Here is a 19,761-nt window from a genome sequence, read left to right on the forward strand (position 1 = left end):
CAGAACACTGTTATAATTCCCCACTGAAGGTGATAATAATGAACAAATAGCAGATGAAGCTGCAGTTAAAGATGCACTTTGCAAGGACCCAGGTTCGAATCCCACTGCCTGCTGCAGTAGCCTTGATATTCGCTTTTCCTGACTCTCAGGGAATTTATAGAGCCAAAATTAGCTGCTGTACGCAGTCAGTAAAAGGACATAGTAAGTCACTTCTGGAGAAAAGTGTCAGCAAAATGAACGAGAAAATAAGTAGGTTACCTGTTCTAATCGGCAGCACAGAGTCGCAGCCCATCTGTCCCGTTTCATATTGATGGCTGTTCCATTGGCTTAAACAAACACGACACCACCAACGCACCTTAGATTTTGTGTCACCGTGTCACTGTGTCAAGGAAATGAAAGCAGTGGTGACCAGCAGCATTTTCAGCAGGAGATTAGAACGCTGCCTTGACATAATATTTCCGCTTTTAAATGACATTTTTCTCTTCCTTGCTGTCAACTTTTATTTTTCCAAGGTCGCTTCCAGCGTTAGCTACAGTGGATTTCCCATTAATAGAACAGGGTAATTTTCACTGTAGCCATTCAGGGTATGTATTTTGATCCAGGGTACTGCAGAAGGAAGGGGTTTCAGGGAGGACACCAGTATCCTGTATGCAATGGACCCAGGTCCAAAGTGGACCCTAACACCCTGCTGTAGTACCTTTCATCACGGTACCTACCCTGAACTGATACAGTAAAAATTACTCAATTACATGGGTAGGCAAATAGTCTAACATTATGAGCTATTTTTGGAGAGAAGAGTCAGCTGTAGGTGTACGATTTGTGTGGAAATTAAAAGGTGTCTTGTTTGTGTTTTTGTGACACCAGATTTGTTTGTAATAATAATAAACCTGTAACCCCTGTAATAAACTCTTCAACCCTTGTGTGTGGTCACTGCCCGGTCACATAAAAATAATCTTGGTGCATCACGTGTGAGTGTGGAGTGTTGCGATTATGGAGCCCGGTGAATTTCCACTGGACACTGGACGATGGACAATGGTCCTCGGCTGCTGGACACTGAATGCTGAACAATGGTCTTTGGATGCTGGACAATGGTCCTTGACTGCCAGACACTTCACTGATGGACAATGGTCCTTGGATGCTGGACACTGGATGATGGACAGTGGTCCTTGGATGCTGGACACTGGATGATACTCGAGTGTGGTGTAAAGGGCATCACTTTTACAGTCGATACAATCGTCTTTATGAGGAGCAGCATTTTTCCAGTGAAACTGGCCTGATTTATAAACACGAACAGTCACATTCCTCATGGGCTGCTGCGCATATGGGAATAAGCGTGCGACGGGTGTGTTCCAGCACGCGTGCCGGGGTGCTGGCCTGTTGCACCGCACAAACTGTGCTCTAGGCCTGCCGAGCAGCACGCGGCACGGGGTGCAATCACACGTCAGTGGGGGGAAGTGAAGGGGTGTAACCAGTGCTGAAGGGCGTATGATAGGAAAATCTGTGTGTGACTCTTATGTGATCTTATATCTCCTGGGTTATTGGTTCAGTTGTGGGTTTGAGTCAAGCTGCATATTCTCCCTTTGTTTATATAGGCTTCACTCTGTGCTCTGGTTTCCTCCCACAGTCCAAAGGCATGTTTTGGAGGATCTGATGACTTTTAATTGTCGACCGTAGTGTTTGTGTGAGTGTGTATGATTGATCTGCGATGGATTGGTGTTCTGTACAGGGAATAATAATAATAATAATAATAATAATAATAATAATAATAAAGTGAAGTCCATACTTGTGTTGGGTTTGAACGTTGCGAGGCGCAGCGCAGATTTCGGCAGCCCGTGTGTGTCTGCGTGTGTCTCTGTGTGCGCGCGCGCGTGTTTAACTCTGACGTCACTCTGGGCGGGGCTCTCTCTCCGCCCTCTCCTTTCGTTCCGTTTGTGATCGCCGCTCGCTGCGGAGTCGCCGGAGCATCACCCGCTCGTCCGCTCATCCTCCGACCCCCCGCCGCCGCGCTCCCGAGTTCCTGCTCGTCCCCGCGCAGGAGAAGCGAAGGAGACGAAGGACAGGAGGACTGGAGGACAGCATGGACTCTTAGCGGCGCGGATCGGACTGTCACACCGACCGAGCGATGGACCCGCGGACCTCCGTCCTTCTGCTGCTGCTGGACCTGCTGGTCCTGATGGGGTCGCGCGGGCGCGCTGCCGCCTCGGCCGACGGCAGATTCGGTACGTCCCTTCATTCATTCATTCATTCATTCATTCATTCATCCATCCACCCATCCCTCACGAGTGCGGGACAGCGCGGGGCTCTTCGTTCTGCACCTGTTTTTGAGATCGTGATGGAAAACATAATAAATCATAAACATCATGATGATCAGTGGCGTCGCGAGCCTCCAGTCCTTCTGACATCTTCTCCCTAATTGTTATTCATGTGCGATTCGTGGTTTTGGAGGAGGGCTGTGTGTGTTTGGGGACCTGGGACTGTTGGCAGGGCTCTAACGCACGCACGCACGCACACACACACGCACACACTGGCACAGCAAACACGTCACTCTCCACCTTTTCCTACTTCATTCCCACCTCGGTGGGATTTCATTCCAACGCACCGTGTCAATATGCTGCACTGGGCTTCGCTCCTGCACACCTTATGTAATGCTGGTGTGTGTGAGCGACCGCTCGAGAAGAAACGGAGATGAATATTGCAGAGGCCGGACAGCTGTGTGTGTTCTGATCCTTTGAACAGCTGTTTACATGCGCACCAGCGCAGGGGAACAAGCAGTGTTTTGTTTTCCTTCTTCTTTTTTTTTCTTAAATTCACACGGTTTACAGGACACGCGGCAGCCGAACCGAGGGCCCGGACCCTCCTCGCCGGGTGGATTCTCCTGAAGCTTCGACCCTGGTGTTAGATCGGTTCTCGCTGCGTGCGGGAACAATCCCGTTGATGTGACGATGGACACAGAGCATCCTCCTCCCAGAAAGGATGCGGTTGCTACGGTTACCCCTCTAACAATGGGCCCCCGGACAGTATCAGTTACCGTGACGGCAGGCTGCAGGACAGGAAATGGGGTCCTTCTTCATGCACAATCGCATTCACACACGGCACATGGGCGCGTTGTCAAGTCTCATCCTCTGCGGGCTGTGATCTCAGTCCATACTATATGCTCTCGGTTCAGCTGCTGTAGGCTAAACGAAAAACACAGCGCTGCTTGTTCCCCTGCACATGTAAACAGCTGTTCGCACGTTCGGAAGACGCACAGCCCTCTGGCCTCTGCAGCATGTCGGGCGAATTCAGCGTGATTCGCTACGACTCCGAGGAACTGCTGCTGCGATCGCTGCTTGCGGTTTGAATTCGTGGTTCACAGACTATGGAGAGGCCAGGTTTTACCCTGTTTTACCTTGGCGAGTCAGTGGGTTGTTACTCTGCAGGCGGGGCCTCCTCCTGGATCTACGGCTATTTTAACGAGCGCGTTTGTGACTGACGGTGGAAATATCAGGATCACGCTCAGAGGCGGGTGACTGTATTGCGTTCACGTTATTTACATTCATTTATTTTTCTGACATTTGTTTCCAAAGAGACTTGCACTGATTTACTAATTTATACAGCTGGGTAGTTTTCACTATATCGGTTCAGGATAAATACTGTTATCAAGCGTACCACAGCAGGTGGTGGGATTGGAACCCAGGTCCTATGAGTGCATGGTGGCAACTCGAATGACTACGCCACCTGCTGGCCAATTTATTAGCCTTTTAGAAACCGTGCATTTTAATCCCTGGGAATTTGTTTCTCTGTCGTGGACCTGCATCTTGCCTGCGTACCACCCTGGGTTGATACATGAACGGGACCGCGCGTTCACCTCCGAGCGACCGCCACTCACAACACGTTCGTCACTGGGCAGCGTGGTTGTCGCAACCGCTGAGTGGGGTTACGTGATTTCTGCGCTGCCTGTTACGGTGCCTCTGAGACACCCAGGTCCACCCATCGCTGGGACTGAGCGTGTGGTCGCGCCGCCTAAAAATAGCCCTTTGAAAGGTTCTAGTCCAGACAGTACGATGCAGGTCGGTCGCGTCACTCCTCACTCTGAACTGCTTTCCCACCGTGGTGTCTTTTATTGTGGAGGTTGCGGTCACTGCGACCTGGACCGCAGGTGTTACTACAGCTCGAGGTGATCATGCTGGAAAGCGATAGCATGAAGCGCCAGGCCCTCATAGCTCAGGTGACCAGGGGCGTGGGGTCCGCACCCGAACCGAAAGGCGTCGAACGCGAACCTGGGAGGCACCTGTTCAGTTCAGCACTCTGAACATTTTTATTCCAGTTTCATGCAAGTTTTCACACTTTTGTGTATTCCAGCATAATGATGAGGGGTGCTTTACGCGGGTTTGAGCACTCAGGTCACGTTTATGACCGTCTGGGTGCCTGGGTAAATTTACAGCAAAGCAATCCTCGGGTTCTGATGGGGGATTAATGGTGTTTTATTGTCACTGCGCAGCAAAGGATGAACACCTGCCGTTTATAAAAGGGGGCACAGGGGTTAGAGCTGCTGCCTTGCACTCAAAAGACCCAGGTTCAAATCCCACCTGTAATTCCTTTGACCAAGGTACTTACCCTGAATCGGTACAGTAGAAATTACCGTGCTGTATGAATGGGTGAATAATTGGAAGTAGCTTAACACTGTAAGTTGCTCTGGAGAAAAGTGTCAGAAAATAAATTAATGTAATAAACGTAAATGTAAACAGTCACATTGCATGTCCTGAGCGAACCTTCAGTTTGCACATGGTGCTCTCGAGTCCTGGCTGAATTTCACCTCAAAAAGCCACGTCCGCAGCGTAAGGAGTCCCGCCCTGTTCTGTGGCCTTTCTCAGAGCTGCTCAGCCGCTCAAAATGCCGAGTGAAAAAATCTGCCTCTTCGTGATCATATTAATAAAGCAATTGAATTTCACCTTGTTTACTCAGCAGATGCCGGAATGTAGGGCAGGTTACGTGATCACATTTTAATATTCCTATCAGACAGCGCTGCTGACATTTACTGAATCCATTTAGGTCGAGCATCCTGGGTACCAAACTGTGCTGGTGTTTGAACCCGAGACCTTCCAGTCATCCTTCGGTGATGACAGTAGATGGTCAGTGTAGATTTTTATGGGATATATTGATGAAATAAAGTCTATGTCATGAGTGATATACAGCACTGTTGCCACTTCTTCTTCTTCTTCTTCTTCTTCTTGAGCTCTTTTGTTGTTGAGGGGTGTGGTGGCACAGCGGGTTTGGCTGGGTCCTGCTCTCTGGTGAGTCTGGGGTTCGAGTCCTGCTTGGGGAGCCTTGCAATGGACTGGCGTCCCGTCCTGGGTGTGTCCCCTCCCCCTGTAGCCTCACGCCCTGTATTGCTGGGTTAGGCTCTGGTTCACCACAACCCCGCTTGAGACAAGCGGTTTCAGACTCTGCGTGTGTGTTCTTTGCTGTTCCTATATTGCTGCAGCCGATCTACGCGATCACACACATCGCACGTCTCCTGGGAGACCCGTCTCGTGTCCAGCAGTCCCGCGTCCATCAGTTAGAGCAGAGCGTGGAGGAAATCACAGGCCTGACTCATTGATGTCGTCACAGAAAAGGTTAACCTCACGCCTGTTTCCATAGCAACAGGACTTAGCATGCTTAATTCACTGTGATTCTTCAGGTGCCGTGCCGACGGTGGAAGACCGCGGAGACGGAGGCCACCTGTGAGGAGGTGGCGGGAAAGGCCCTCGGAGCCCGCAAGCCGAAATGACTTGTAACCGGAAAGTTGCTGGTTTGAGCTCCGCTCCCCGCTGCTGCTCTAGTGCCTGAGAGCAAAGTACTTACCCCGAATCGCTGCATTAAAATACCCAGCTGTATAAATATAGAAATGGGTCAAACACCATGAAATCGCGTCTGGAAAAAAGCATTAGCTATGGTACAAATTAATAACCGTAGTAATAATTTACCACGGTCCGTGCAGTGCGGTGGGTCGCGGAGCCGTCGGGTTTTTACCGAGCGCTTGCGATTTCGCACTAAGTCAACTGGGGGTTCTCACAGCTGGGGAGGGGTCTGACGTGTACCACGGTGCTGGGGTATTGCCCCCGTCACCCCCCACCCCCAAGCTGAGCTCCAGGGTGGAGGAGGAGACAGAAGGAAAACGGGCGGAGCCATCCTGTGTGTTCAGGCCTGGTTTATAAATAGGAACGAATCTCACTTCGCCCGATGTTTGGTGCGGCGCGTCCCAAGGAAGTACTAACTGAGAGCGCAGCGTATGGTAATGAGCCGCGCTACACCGTGTTTTACCTCTTCTGAGCGTCGCCGCATGAAAAGCGGGGAGTTGCTGACATGCTGTGTCCTGGGAGCATCAGGGGAGATGGAAATTACAACAACTCGCTCCTTTGATTAAACGGCACACAAGGACCCGCAGGAAGGAAGCGAACAAATCTGAGTTTCGGCAGCGACAGCCGGGGCCCAGAATAGCTTTAGGCACCGGAGGAAACGGGGTCCCTCTTGGCAGGTCTCGCGCTCGTCTGAGCCGCGTGACGTCGCCCGCCTTCTGCGTCACGCCGCCCCCGAGGACGCGAACCGGGGTTGCTTGGGAGCGGAGGCGGCAGGCCACTCTGGGACGTGCCTGTCGGAGGGGCGAGCGCTCGGCTCCGCGGAGGCACGCCTGGCCTGCCCGTTGCGCTCGAACCCGCGACGCTGGTCGCAATCTCGTGTTTGGCGCTGATCGTTCGCCGACTCGCCCCATAAAACACCTCACACCCCTCACCTTATTACTGATCAGGGACACGAGCTGTAAACACTGCGAAAGTGAATCGAACGAAGGCGGATCCAAGCTCCTGTTATCTCCCGCCCTCTTCCTCTTTACTGCCATCTGCGCACTTAGAGGTTGAACCCAGGCACAGATTTCGGACAGCGCGTCATATTTGAGTCTTCAAAAATTTGTAACGCGATGGGGCCAGTGTGCGTCCTCGCACGGACCGCAAATTACCCTGGAAAATGGGGTGCGGCCACCTCGTAGTGCGTCTCCAACTGTCGGTGCAGCGGTGAGCTACTCCGTCCAGGTGACCGTGGTCTTCAGCCATGGTCTTCAGCAGGACCCGTCGCTTGCGACCAGGTGCCAGGTGGCAGACGGAGGAGGTCACTTCCTTTGGCAAACACGGGCCCCGTGGTCCGATAACCAGGCGACGTCGCTGCTTATTAAAAATCGCCCCAAAGGGGACCGTAGCACTCGCGTTTCACCACGTTTTTCTGGTTGAATGTGACTTTGTGAGAGAAAATACACGCAGGCTGAAACCGCTTGTCCCGAGCTGGGTCGCGGTGAACCGGAGCCTAACCCGGGAACACGGGGCGTAAGACTGGAGGGGGGAGGGGACACACCCAGGACAGGGTGCCAGTCCATCACAAGGCACCCCAAGCAGGACTCGAACCCCAGACCCGCCAGAGAGCAGGACCCGGCCAAACCCGCTGCTCCACCGTGCCCTCTGAGACGAAATAAAATAAAATGAAATTCGTGGTGTAATTAAAATCTTTTCATAGCTTTTGCTCATTTAGTAAAGTGTTTGTCATGTGTTACAGTAAGGAGTGGAGGAATAAGTGTGGAACTGCAGGGGACACGTGAATGGAGTAAAAGCGACGCTGGATGTGTTCGCGGTGTGACCTGCGGTGGAAACCGACACCGTGTGCGCGGCCTCTTGTTCAAACAGCGGCGCAACGTTGACTAAGTGTGCAAACAAGGCATGTGTTTACACGTGTGGCCCGGTGCGCGTTGTGTGTGTGTGTGTGTGTGTGTGTGTGTGTGTGTGTGTGTGTGTGTGTGTGTGTGGCACAGCGGCCCTTTACCGTGCTTAAGTGAACCTGTGGGACGAAGGGTGTTCTGAACCGTGGTACAAGGCTTTACGTCCATCAGTTTCTCTACTACACACACACACACACACACACACACACACACACACACACACACACACAGAGAGACAGACAGACAGACAGACAGACAGACGCTGTCTTTCACTTATAAATCAGTGTAAGTAGCTTAGTGTACAAACCTCACACTGTAAGTCGCCTTGGAGAAAAGTGTTAGATAAATGAATATGTAATGAAATTATAATAATTACATAAATTATATCAATCAATGTGCCACTGCTGGGGTTTACTTGTAATAATCCGTTTTTACCTTTTCATTGACGCTCCAGCGCTTGTGTATTTTGCTGCTGTGATTTTCAGGACGAAGTCACTGTTTCCATGGGAATGTTTTTTTATGAATGAAAATGACGTTGATCCAGTGGTTCTGCTGTGTGAGTGCGGCACGTTGGCGTGTTTGACGTGTTTCTGAGACCTGTGTTTTCTGTGTTTTTAAGCGCGCTCTCGCTCGCAGCGCTGTCAGATGCCTCTGGTTCGAGTGCCAGCTGCACAACCCTGTCAGTAATATATCAGTAATATTTCCCACGATGTGGGTTTTCAGAAAGTTTTACGAAATTATTTTTTAGTGATTTACCTGTTCATTCAGGTGGGTAATTTTTTGTGTATCAGCAAAAGTACCTTGATCAAGGGGACTACAGCAGGAGGTGAGATTTGAACCTATAACCTCCAGGTTTATAGGCTGTAGCGCTAACCACTATACCTCCTGCTGCTTCTTTAACACAACAAATATCAAATGTGAAGCATATTTACAATATAAATGGGAAAGTAGCAATTTTCTGCATCAGAAAATATTTTGGATATTATATAGCTCCTTAAAAGTTATAATATGACAATAGGTGGCATGGTGAATAGAGCTGTTGTCTTGCAATTATTGCAGAAGGTTCTGGGATTGAATCTCACCTCCTGCTGTAGTGTCCTTGATCAAGGTACTTACCCTGTCCTGATACAGTAAAAAACTACCCAGCTGTATTAAAGGATAAATCGCTGTAAGTAGTTCAGCACTCTTAAGTCACTTTAGAGAAAAGTGTGAGAAAAAACAAATAAATGTAATTTAGAGAGCAAACCTCACATTGTAAGTCACTATGGAGAAAAGCGCTTGCCAAATAAAGCCTTATAGTAATGTGGCTTTTCATATCTTCTATATCTAGCAACGCAAACACACACGGGGACACACACCTAGATGGACCTCAGATACCTCTCTGTAGTCTTGTGCCAGAATGCATTGCCTCCTTTCTTCTTTAAAAAAATTATTTTGTTGCAACATCTTGGCTTAAAACCTAGAGTCTAACCTCTGTGTGTGTGTGTGTGTGTGTGTGTGTGTGTGTGTGTGTGTGTGTGTGTGTGTGTGCGCGCACGCACACCCACCCTTGGTCTCAGGGTATCCTGCTGAGTCACCGAACAGTCTGGTCTTCAGCAGCTTATATAACCACTGGGAGGTGTCTGCAGAACCGGGCCTGACCCTCTGTGCTGCTTCCATAACATCTTCTACTCACTCACTCACTCACTCACTCTCTCACTCCCCTGTATTTCCAAAGCTTGGTCAACAAACTCCTCTGTGTAGCTGACAAAAGAGTGTGTGAGTGACAGAGAGAGTGTGTTCCACTGATGTATGGATGAGCGACCCAGTGTAAGTACTGCATCTAGCAGTGTAAGTCACCGCGGTGAATAAGGTGTGTGGGCTGATAACATTACATAGAGTTTGGACCAAAGTGTCTGCTAAATAAATGTAAATATAAAGGTACACACACACACTGCATGGTGCGAAGGCCACGTTACCCCAGGAAGGTTTCTTTCAGATGTGTGTGATGGAGCGGCGTCACCGCTCACGGCCTGGTGATCACTGCGGCCTTTATTTCGGGAGCGCTCGCGATGAAGCACCCGGTAGGAGTTTCTCCAAGAGCGTGGTGTGTGTGTGAGCTGTCGGAACGGTGCGGTCGCAGCTCCGCGGCGCCTCGGAGCAGCCGCGTCCCTCTCCGAGGGAACCGAGCTCTTGCGTGGGGGTGGGGCCCCTCCAGCAGACGGCGCACGAAACGCGCTGCGCTCCACCTCTCCGAACCTTCAGAAACGCTCGGCAGCACCTCGCTCCCCTACCAGCGCCAGGGTGATTAATATTCGTTGCGCACCCTCCCGTTGGAGCAACCGCCCCCACCCTCCTCGCATCCCCGCCCACATGGCGCCGCTCCGCCGCGGTCATGGGAACCGACTCCGCTCCGTCGCCGCTGACAACAGGCCGCGATGCTGCAAGGCTGCACCTGGCTTGGGAGACGAATTAGCATATCGGGAGGGAAGCGGGAGCGCGAGGCAGGAAGGGGAATATTGAAAAGATTTAATAATGGAGCGAAACCTCGCTCGGCTCCCGTGTGCTTCGGCGCCTGGCGCTGATTAGAATTCATCGCCGGGCCCGGGGTGAGCGAAGCGCTGAGCCTCATATTACAGGATGGTGCGCAGGGTTCGAGAGCAAACGTGACAGATGACTGTAGCAGCAGGCTGCAGAGCCGTTTGTCAGATACAACAAAACGCTTCCAGATACACCATGCCTAAGGAGCACACGCTCGCAGTCATCTGAACCTTGGGCTCTCCTTAACAGCTTATTTATTTGTTTTTTACATTTAGCTGATGCTTTTCTCCAAAGCAACTTACAATGTTAAGGTTACAGTTATTTACCCATTTATACAGCTGGGTAATTTTACTAGAGCAATTCAGGGTAAGTACCTTGCTCAAGGGTACTATATCCAGCAAGGCTCGAACCTGCAACTTTTGGGTCCAAAGGCAGTCTCTCTAACCGCTACGCAGCCAGCTGTCCCCTAGTTGTTTAAATTGTCTGCTAAAAATGATCAATTAACGTATCAGTCGTTCACTGCTTTCACTCCGGTCCGAATAAATGGTTTTTTTTTGGATATTATTAAGATTAAAAACAACACCTGTAAAATTGTAAATACACACACACACACACACACACATTTTCAGAACTGCAATACTGTGGATAAAATGCAATCAGCTCGGATTGTGTTTGGCCCTTGAGGTCAGTGTCCGTCATGTCCTCCTGCACCCTGTAGGAGGCAGTGTTTCACAAGCTTCTTTTATCTACTATATATATAATATATAATACAATATACTGTGTGTACAGATGCATGCATACAATACTGTGTAGAAGTCTTAGGCACTTAGATGTTTCACAAAAATATTTGTTTTAGATGGTTATTTAATGTTTTTCGCATTGGTGTCAATGGGAAAGTGTATGGGGGCGCATTGGTGCAGCGGGTTTGGCCGGGTCCTGCTCTATGGTGGGTCTGGGGTTCGAGTCCCGCTTTGGGTGCCTTGTGATGGACTGGCGTCCCGTCCTGGGTGTGTCCCCTCCAACCCCATGCCCTGTGTTGCCAGGTTAGGCTCTGGCTCGCCGCCACCCTGCTCGGGACAAGCGGTTTCAGTCAATGTGCGGGAAAGAGCATATTTTAGATTTCCAAGCATTCCTTTTGCAGAAAAGTTGCAGTATTACAGTAAAGTTTAAGGGAAAAAAAAAAGGGTTTTGTATGTGCACTTTTAACTAACTTTTCTTTTAACTTGTGTGGGTTTTATTTGTATAGCGTTTTATCTACAGATTTTAATGGCCTTGTTTTATCAGGTCATTCTGTGCACTTTGAGCTTTTATATAGATGACTACTCATGTGTATGTCTGTTTTGTATTTATTTGTCTGTTTTTAGGGGTATTATCAAGTTTTATACTGTAATTTAGAAGTATTTTATGTGTTTTGAAGGATGCATGTATATGACATGATGACTTGGGTAGAGGCAATAAAACTGGGCGAGGGACAACCATACTGAAAATGTGAGGTTTTCTCAGATGCGACAGTTTAACTTTCAGATCTTAGATCATGGCAAGAGTGAGTACGGCAACAAGACGCAAGGTGGTCATCCTCGGGACAAGCAGTTATTGACGATGGATGGTTACTGAGCTTTGTAGGAAGTTTATTAATTAAGAGCATTATTTTTTGGAATCATTCTCACTTTACAGCTTTTTTCCCCCAAGTGCCTAAAACTTTTGCACAGTACTGTATGTACTGTATATATATGTGTGTATTTCATTATATACACAGGTATACCTGTGCATATATATATATGTGTGTGTGTGTTGCTCAATTACTTTCAAATGAGGGCCTCTTGGAGGCGCCGCTGCTGCAGTGCTGTCATTGGCTCTCTGGTCTCTAATATATCTCCTCCTTCTCTCTTCTTTCTGCAGGTTGTGCTTTTGAGAATGAGCTGTGCCAACCGTACGAGATCTGCGCCAACGGTACGTCCGAGTTTTAAATTGCAGCGTAATGGGGTAAACGTGGTATCGGACTTCCGGTCGAGCGTACCACAGAGAGCGCCCTCTGCTGGTGTCAGCTCGGAGCAGCGGCTTGCGTGATTGTTCCGGCGACGGCGACTCGGCGCTGCGAGATGTACAAACGGCTCCGGCGCCATGGTTACCGAGAGAGAAGGAGAAAGTCTGAGGATGGCATGTGCAGGCGAGGTGGTCGCTGGAGATGTGAGGCCAGATAGAACTGCGAGCAAAGTGCGGCAAACAAAATTATCTCCCGCTGCTGTTCCCGTGAGCCGACTGGGTCACGACTCCCAGTCCAACCAAATTGTCTGCTCATTTCCTGCCTGAGAGTGGCCTTTCCTCTTGGGGCAGCTGGGAGTATTATTATGTGTTCGTGCGTCCATCATCAGAGCAGAGGGGGACACGTTACACCACTGGGGAAAAGCATGAGATAAATAAACGTATGCATATGAAGTCATCAGAAACTGTGAATCTGCGTGTGGTACGGGGCTTGTTTCGGTGCCAGACTCTTGAGACAGACTAATGATCTGCGTCGCTCCTCCATCGAATTGTCAGCCAGCCTTATGTAAATTAGAGGGGTGGTGCTGAAGGGAGAGTTTAACGGCGAAGCGGGAGTGAATCCCAGGGGAGCGATGGTTCTGGTGCCTGATTGTTCTTCACGTCTGGATCATCCGCTGCTTGTGTTTCAGAGATACATAACTGTATCGCTGTCACGTGCTGTCAAAATGATACGATTGGGATGATGTGCTGCCTAGCAACCGCAGAGAGGACACATGGCGGTTGCCATGGAGATACCTTCAGCCCCTTTTGCCTGCTGTGCTCGTGTGTCCGAGCGGGCTCCGGTCGGGTCCTAGTACGTCTGCGTGCGATCGCTACGCCCGGGTCCAGGGTCCGAGGTGCAGGAAAACGACCTGCAGCTCTGGGGCACGATGAGATTGATGGGCTGGTTTGTGAGTAATCTGCTGGAAAGGAGTCATGCTTCATGAAGAAGGTGTAGTACCATAGTTACAGCAAATAAGAAGTGTCGCAAAAGATGTTCTGAAAGCTCATTGTTTGTATTCTGTTTCACCCTAAACGATTGGCACCTGGGATATATATATATATGTATGTGCCTGAACCAGGGACTCTCTGAACCAACAGTTGGCAACAGCAACAGCGCCACACGCTGGTCAGTCTGAGAACTTTCTGACTGCACCGTGTGTAAAAATATGCTCATTGTCCTCTCTCCGAAAGAAGAGATTGAGTTAATATGAAACTTTTTTTGTTAAATTACAAGAAGAATTATTTGTCTTTAAATGAAATGAGTGATGTCTGATGCAGCGATGGGGGGAAAAAACACTTTGCACAAGTTGTGTTTAGATCTTGTAAAAGTTATTTACTCTGTGGAGAGTGCGGCACCATGTTTGCCACGGACAAAATGTAATAAGTGCTCCCAATAAAAAATGCTTAGTCAGCAACACACTCCCCCCCCACCACTTTCATTATCTGAGCTGCTTCCAGGGGGATGTTGTGTTCACTCAGCGGTGAAATGGAAATACAGTTTTAGTGTAAAAAAGAGGGACGCCGGCCAGCGCATGTGTCATCAATAACCCGGACCGATTACATTTTCCTCCATCATTTGTACAGGAGGGGCGGGCTTAATGCGTCAGAGCTGCATGTACGCGGTGGAGGTGTGCAGGCCGGTGTGTGTTTTGCTGGGTGAGCACGCATTTACGAATTGGCATATTTACAAATTGTAAATGAAACCTCTGATCTTGAACACCAGATGAGACGCTGCAGCATTTATAATTCAATTAGTAATAATCGTTCACACTGTGGAAGAGCTAACCTCCATGCATGATTATTATTGCTGCTTAGCAGGATTATTACTCGTTAATATCAGCTCCCAAGAAGAACAACACTAATAATAAAAATAATAATAATATGATAATGGTCAAGGGACTAGACTAGACACAGACTGGGGTCATGGAGCAGCCCAGCATTTTACGGGGGGATCGATCGCGTGAAAGTCCAGGGTGGGAGGAGCAGGCAGGTGGGTGGTTTCGGGGTTGAATCCCTCAGCCTGGTGTGTCCCTCATGTGTTTTGCATTCCCAAGAGATGTTCATTTCTACACCCCCCATGCTGTGCGAGGTCTCCTTGTTCCGACTCCGCTTTCTTCAGTGTTCGGCCCCACCCTGGTCCGCACGCGCTCGCCGGATCCGCTGCTCTGCCATCTACTACGCGGTTTGATGGACTTGTGCGCTGGGGTCACAGAGGCTCCGGATGCCCAGGGATGCTGTAGGTGTTCAGGCAAGGGTGCTGAAACCGGGTACTTTTTTTTTTTTTTTTTTTTTTTACCCACGAACCCCGGTGTGTGATGTGTGGTGTATGACGTGCAGCTCATTGACTGAGGACACACATGTGGGCCGTGTACACTGATGATCACACACTCCCGCTTCCCGGGAAGAGAGAACACTTTTTTCCCATATTTCTAGATTTTTAGAAACGTCTCGCTTTCTGACTAACGCTGTAACCGGGCGGCGTGAGAAGTTAAAAAAGGAAACATGTTTTGTGAGTCACTCTGTCAGCTGTTGCGTGTTGGCTGTGCCCGTTACTCCTCTTCCTCTAAATAGACAGGAGACCTGATGCTCCACTTTGACATCACTGTCCACTGGTTCCTCATCTTAACAACGGCTGGCATTTAAAGAAACAAACTTTTTAGAATTTCTTTGTCTTTAATTACACTTTCCTTGCCTATTTATGATTGTAACGAGGTGAACGTGAACTGTGTTTACCCTCCAAGCCAATAGGTGTAAGTAAGGAAGACCAAAAACAGGACAACATTGTGGGACCACCTTCAATCAATTCACTTGCACACTGCTTACAGCTCATGTTTGGTGTTCCTCAGAGCTGCTGAACAATAGCAAGGTGAGGAATGTTGCACATGCTTATAAACATGTTAAGTGAAGTATCTGCTTTCTTTCTGGCTAGGAACCCCTCCAAAATACGACAGATTGTCTGTTTTTCTGTTGCTCGGCAACGAGCATCTCGCCCGTTGCATAGGGAAGCGTTGCGGTCGGTCTGTGAGCTGTAAATGAAGCCATAAATCTCGGTGAGGTGGCCGGGCATCAAATCGCTCCTTCCAGGAAGAAAAACCCTCTCTGCTCTTAAATATGCATGTAGGTAATTATAATTCCTGGTTATGATCGATGGTTCACAGTTTATGTTTAACTCGAAGCCACGCGGAGCTGCGATTCTACAGGATTACTTTTGTAATGAGACAGAATGTTTTGTTTGTTTATAATTAAGCGTGCTGTCAAATTCCTCATCTCGGGTTATTTGAAATTGGCGGCCGCCACGTCGTCCTGCTTCGCCAGACGTAGGTGCGAGAGCAAGCGGAAGGCCTTTGCCATTTCCTGTTTTTAACTGTCTGGCAGGCGGCACCCTTGTGCCCCTGATTGCGTAGCGACGCTTAGAGTCGGCAGCATGTAAAAATATGTTAAAACGGAGCGAGGCCTGAAACGAGACTGATTGTGAGCATTCTGCTTGGCCTCTTCCGTCAGCGGGGCCTCTCGCCTCATCGCCACGGCAGCGCAGGACTCGGCGGGAAGACATTCTAGAATATTCCATCGCTTTCTGGGTTTCTGCAGTCCCGAGGATTTCACAGAAGCCCCTTTGGCTGTCAGCGGAGTGTCATAGGATGGTGGAGGGGATGTGACCCTGTGTCTCCCATCACATCTGTAAAGGTGAAATAGCACCCAATGTCCTCAGCACAACTGCCTAACTGCCGCATGCTCGCTATGGGATTTGCATCCGATGCGGCGCAGCATGATGTCTCTAAAAATAAAACGTCTGAGAGAAGATTACGGGTCATTGAGGTGCCATTAGGGAACGGCGCTGTTTCCTCGGGGCAAATGATGACCCAGAGTGCTCTGTTTCTCTCCCTCCTGCAAATAGCCATTGAATTATGTGTCTGATTACAGCCTCTGCTCGGGTTGCCTAGCAACCGCCTCCGAGCGGATCCCGAGTCTGCCGATGGTGAGATAGCGGCTCTAGATAAAGCCTCGTTATTGATGTCTTACTGCTTATCTCAGTGGCCGTATAATACTGTCAGAAACCGTGCGATTAGGAGGGAGGCTGGACTTAGAGAAAAGCTGCTTCAGGTCGGGGATGACAGGTGGGTGGGGCTTGTAGGCCGTGGGGGTCACATCCTTTTTACGAGTGTCAGTTTGCTCCCGAGGGTTGCGACACAATCGGAGAAGCAGGCGGGACGGTGGCGGCGAACGAAGGGCCGCGAGATCTGACGCAAATGAGTCGAACCCGCAAGATCGGCGTGCTGGAAAAAGATCCGGTTACGTAAATCAGACACGTCATACGCTGCTTTCGATGAAAATATCTGCCAGGGAAATAAAAAAACAGCAACTTCCCAAAGTACTTGTGCTCTCTTTTAGGAAACATGCAGGCGGTGAACTTTAAAAACTCCACCTTACTGTGTTTTTCACCACAGTGGGGCACTGACATGTCCCCAGACATGCCCCCCTTGTGTGTTAAAGTGCTGGAACATTCTCCCACCGTCGGCGCAGAGTGACGAGTCTGAGTGCCCCTCTCCGTCCGTTCCTCCTCAGATGGCGTGTTTGGGAGGTGCGAGTCCGCTCCGGTGACGGACTTCTACGTCTACCAGGTGTCCCCCAGTGTCCTGCAACGCCTCAGGAGTCTTCTACAAAAGCTGGCTCGCAGAGGTGAGTGTTGCCCCCACCTGGCTGCTGCTTCCTGGTCTCAGGATCCCTGGGAGGCTCTCAGACTGTGACTCCCAGGTTCTGAGCCTCCTTCCCTGTCAGCTTCATCATCCTCACCGTGAGCCCCGTTACTGATGCTCAGGTTGTCCATCCTGTGACCTTCAGGTCTAGATGGATAGATAGATACGTTACGGAGAGCGGGCGACAGCTCCATTCATTTCAGAAAACACACTCCAAACTCTGTACCATCTACCTGCTTTCCTCAAGCACCTAGAGCTCTGCAGTTACAATGAAAATGAATCGATGGCAAATGGAAAGGCACCGAAATGATCGCCAGACAGCTGCTCGGTAATCAATCTTATGCCGAGCCCTCGAAACCGCTGTGTTGGAGATGAGGGAAGAACATTCCCCCTCCTCCCCACGAACACCTACGGGCTACGTTTGCTATAAGGTTTACACCTCCATGTAAAACTGCAGTGGCTTTAACTACTACATCACCTGTAGGCAGCTATTTAAATAAGACTGAAATAATCAATGAATTAGTTTTTTTTTTCCGTGCAGCGTGACGAGATGAAGATATTGTTTTTAAGTTTAATTCTAGCTGCAGCTGCGGAACCCACAAAATAAGACAAGGACAAAAATTGCAATATCTCAGAAATGCGGTCAGCTACCGGTGTCCGAAGAGGTGTCCGGCATTCCTACGGATTATCATACAGATGAAATGTTCATTTTGATGGTAAAACATCGGAAAGTAAAAAATTCTGAGAGACGTTGTTGATGGAAACAAGCAGAGGAGCCGCTCTTCTTTCTCCCGTCCCCACGGACCATGTTCCTCTTCCGCGGTTGCTCCATGCGGGGGAGGTCTCTTCTGCAGCTCATCTGACCTGCTTGTCACAAGCCACCCGCTTCCACGGTCACGCGTCCCACGAGGACGGTCGCGGTTCACGGTTTCACCCGCCTTTCTCCCCATCCGGCCCAAGTCGCGCTTCCATCCGTGTACGAAGGGAACGTTCCCGCTGGGCCGGGGTCAGTCTGCTCGGCTGCGATCCAGACTCCTGGTCTCCACCTTCTGTGTTCTGCGTACGTGTCCCTCGCAGACTTTCCTCTAGTGGCCGTGAAAGCTCATTTGCATACTTGTGCGCGTGGATGGAAACCTGGGCTAATGAGGACGTATCCGGATCTTCCTTTTACATCTCTGTTCTCGACGCAGCGGGCAGCGAGGCCTCTGTGAGCCGACGATGTAAATAATGCATTTTAAGGGTCTGAAAGCAGAAATAAATTGCGAAAATGTGTTTTCTCGGGGGGGCGCGGTGGCGCAGCGCGTTTGGCCAGGTCCTGCTCTCTGCAGGGTCTTGGGTTCGAGTTCTGCTTGGGGTGCCTTGCGACGGACTGGCATCCCGCCCTGGGTGCGTCCCTTCCCTCTCCAACCTTGCGCCCTGTGTTGCCGCAGCCCTGCTTGGGACGAGCGGTTTCAGTCAGCGCGCGCGTGCGTGTTTTTTGGGAAGCCGGAGGTTCGGCCCATATTCTCCCCGCAATCCACGTTTTATGTTCTCTTAAATTTCTCTCGGTTGAAAAAAAAGCAACCTGCGTTTACCCTCTCGGCCGCTACACGGCAGCAGAACAACTGAGTGGAACAAGAACATGATGGAACACGTGAATTCCACCCACTTCCACAGTGCTTATAGCTCATGTCTTGTGTTACTGAGTGATGAGTAGTAAGATGAGGAACGTCGCACATGTTTGTGGGATGGATCAGTCAACAATTGGCACCGATTAGGAGTTTGTGGCCGCAGCGTATTTTTATTTTCAGTCATCATAAATTAGGTTTAACGTCGATTGACGTGAAAATCGAAATAAAAAGCCTTGCCATTTTTTCCAGCCGTATCTGAGACTTTTACGGAAATAAACCGGTGAATAAGCGGAGGGATGTCTGTGTTCTTAACCTTTAATTGATCGGGACTTAGAGGTAAAAGTGAATTTGGCGTTACGAACAAAACGAGGTACAAACACGTTTCCAGTCCAGTTTTGTTTGTAAGTTGAGGAGTCGGTAAACTGATCAAAGCACATTTCGATCCTTTACTCTCTTTTAAATGCTCTATATGGTAAAATACCACACAGTGGGCCCTTTCACTGAACAGATCCGTGCACAGTCTGTATAATCGCAGTCGAGTCTTTAGCCACATCTCAGGGTTACTGCTGCCTCTCCTCCTCCTCCTCCTGTTTAGGGTTAACCTGGGAAGATGATGCCACCCAGCAGGCAATCGGTCAGGAGCTGTCCAAGCTGCGGAAAGTGTCCTACCGATACCCGGACGGCGGCTCAGTGGACGGCGGCGCCAAGTCCAGGTTGGAGCTAGAAATCGCTTATGTGGCATCTTAATATTTCAGCAAACATCCACTACAGTGGACACACAGTAACAAAAGTCAGGACTGAACAGAGGCGGTTCGTGGTTAACAATTCGATGCTCTTTTGTTACGTCTTTATTGTTAGAATAGATCATACAGTAACGTGTATTCCTTCTGCAAATGGACTCATCTGCGGAAATAAACCAGATGAATATCTTAGCCGAGTCAGGGGGAGGGGCACTGTGAGCTCTCTGCTTCTTTTTACAGTGATAGTTCCTAACTAACTTATAGGAATATCACTTTGGTATATTTTGGTTTCCATGGTGACAGGGCACCCAATCAGAACCTGAGATCCATGGAGGTGGAGCTCGACAGATCACTGCACAGCTACCTGCAGCACCTGGGGCTCCTCCCCCAGCAGGGCACACCCACCGGCCAGAGGCCTAAGCCCAAGGTGAGGAGCCCAGGGCTGCTGG

The 19,761-nt window shown here is 49.6% G+C and overlaps 1 protein-coding gene across 1 annotated transcript in view; it reads left to right on the plus strand.

Moving 5' to 3' along the window:
* Window positions 1-1,906: 1,906 nt before the first annotated feature.
* ptprn2 (protein tyrosine phosphatase receptor type N2) overlaps window positions 1,907-19,761 on the plus strand; it is a 92,953-nt gene continuing 75,098 nt past the window's right edge. The window contains exons 1-5 of the mRNA XM_018757902.2: window positions 1,907-2,219; window positions 12,143-12,193; window positions 16,832-16,945; window positions 19,168-19,285; window positions 19,616-19,739. Of these exons, the coding sequence (XP_018613418.1) occupies window positions 2,123-2,219; window positions 12,143-12,193; window positions 16,832-16,945; window positions 19,168-19,285; window positions 19,616-19,739 (504 nt within the window). The 5' untranslated portion in view covers window positions 1,907-2,122. The remainder of the gene's footprint in view (window positions 2,220-12,142; window positions 12,194-16,831; window positions 16,946-19,167; window positions 19,286-19,615; window positions 19,740-19,761) is intronic.

The sequence above is a fragment of the Scleropages formosus genome, chromosome 7 (assembly GCF_900964775.1).
Source record: "Scleropages formosus chromosome 7, fSclFor1.1, whole genome shotgun sequence".
NCBI lineage: Eukaryota > Metazoa > Chordata > Actinopteri > Osteoglossiformes > Osteoglossidae > Scleropages > Scleropages formosus.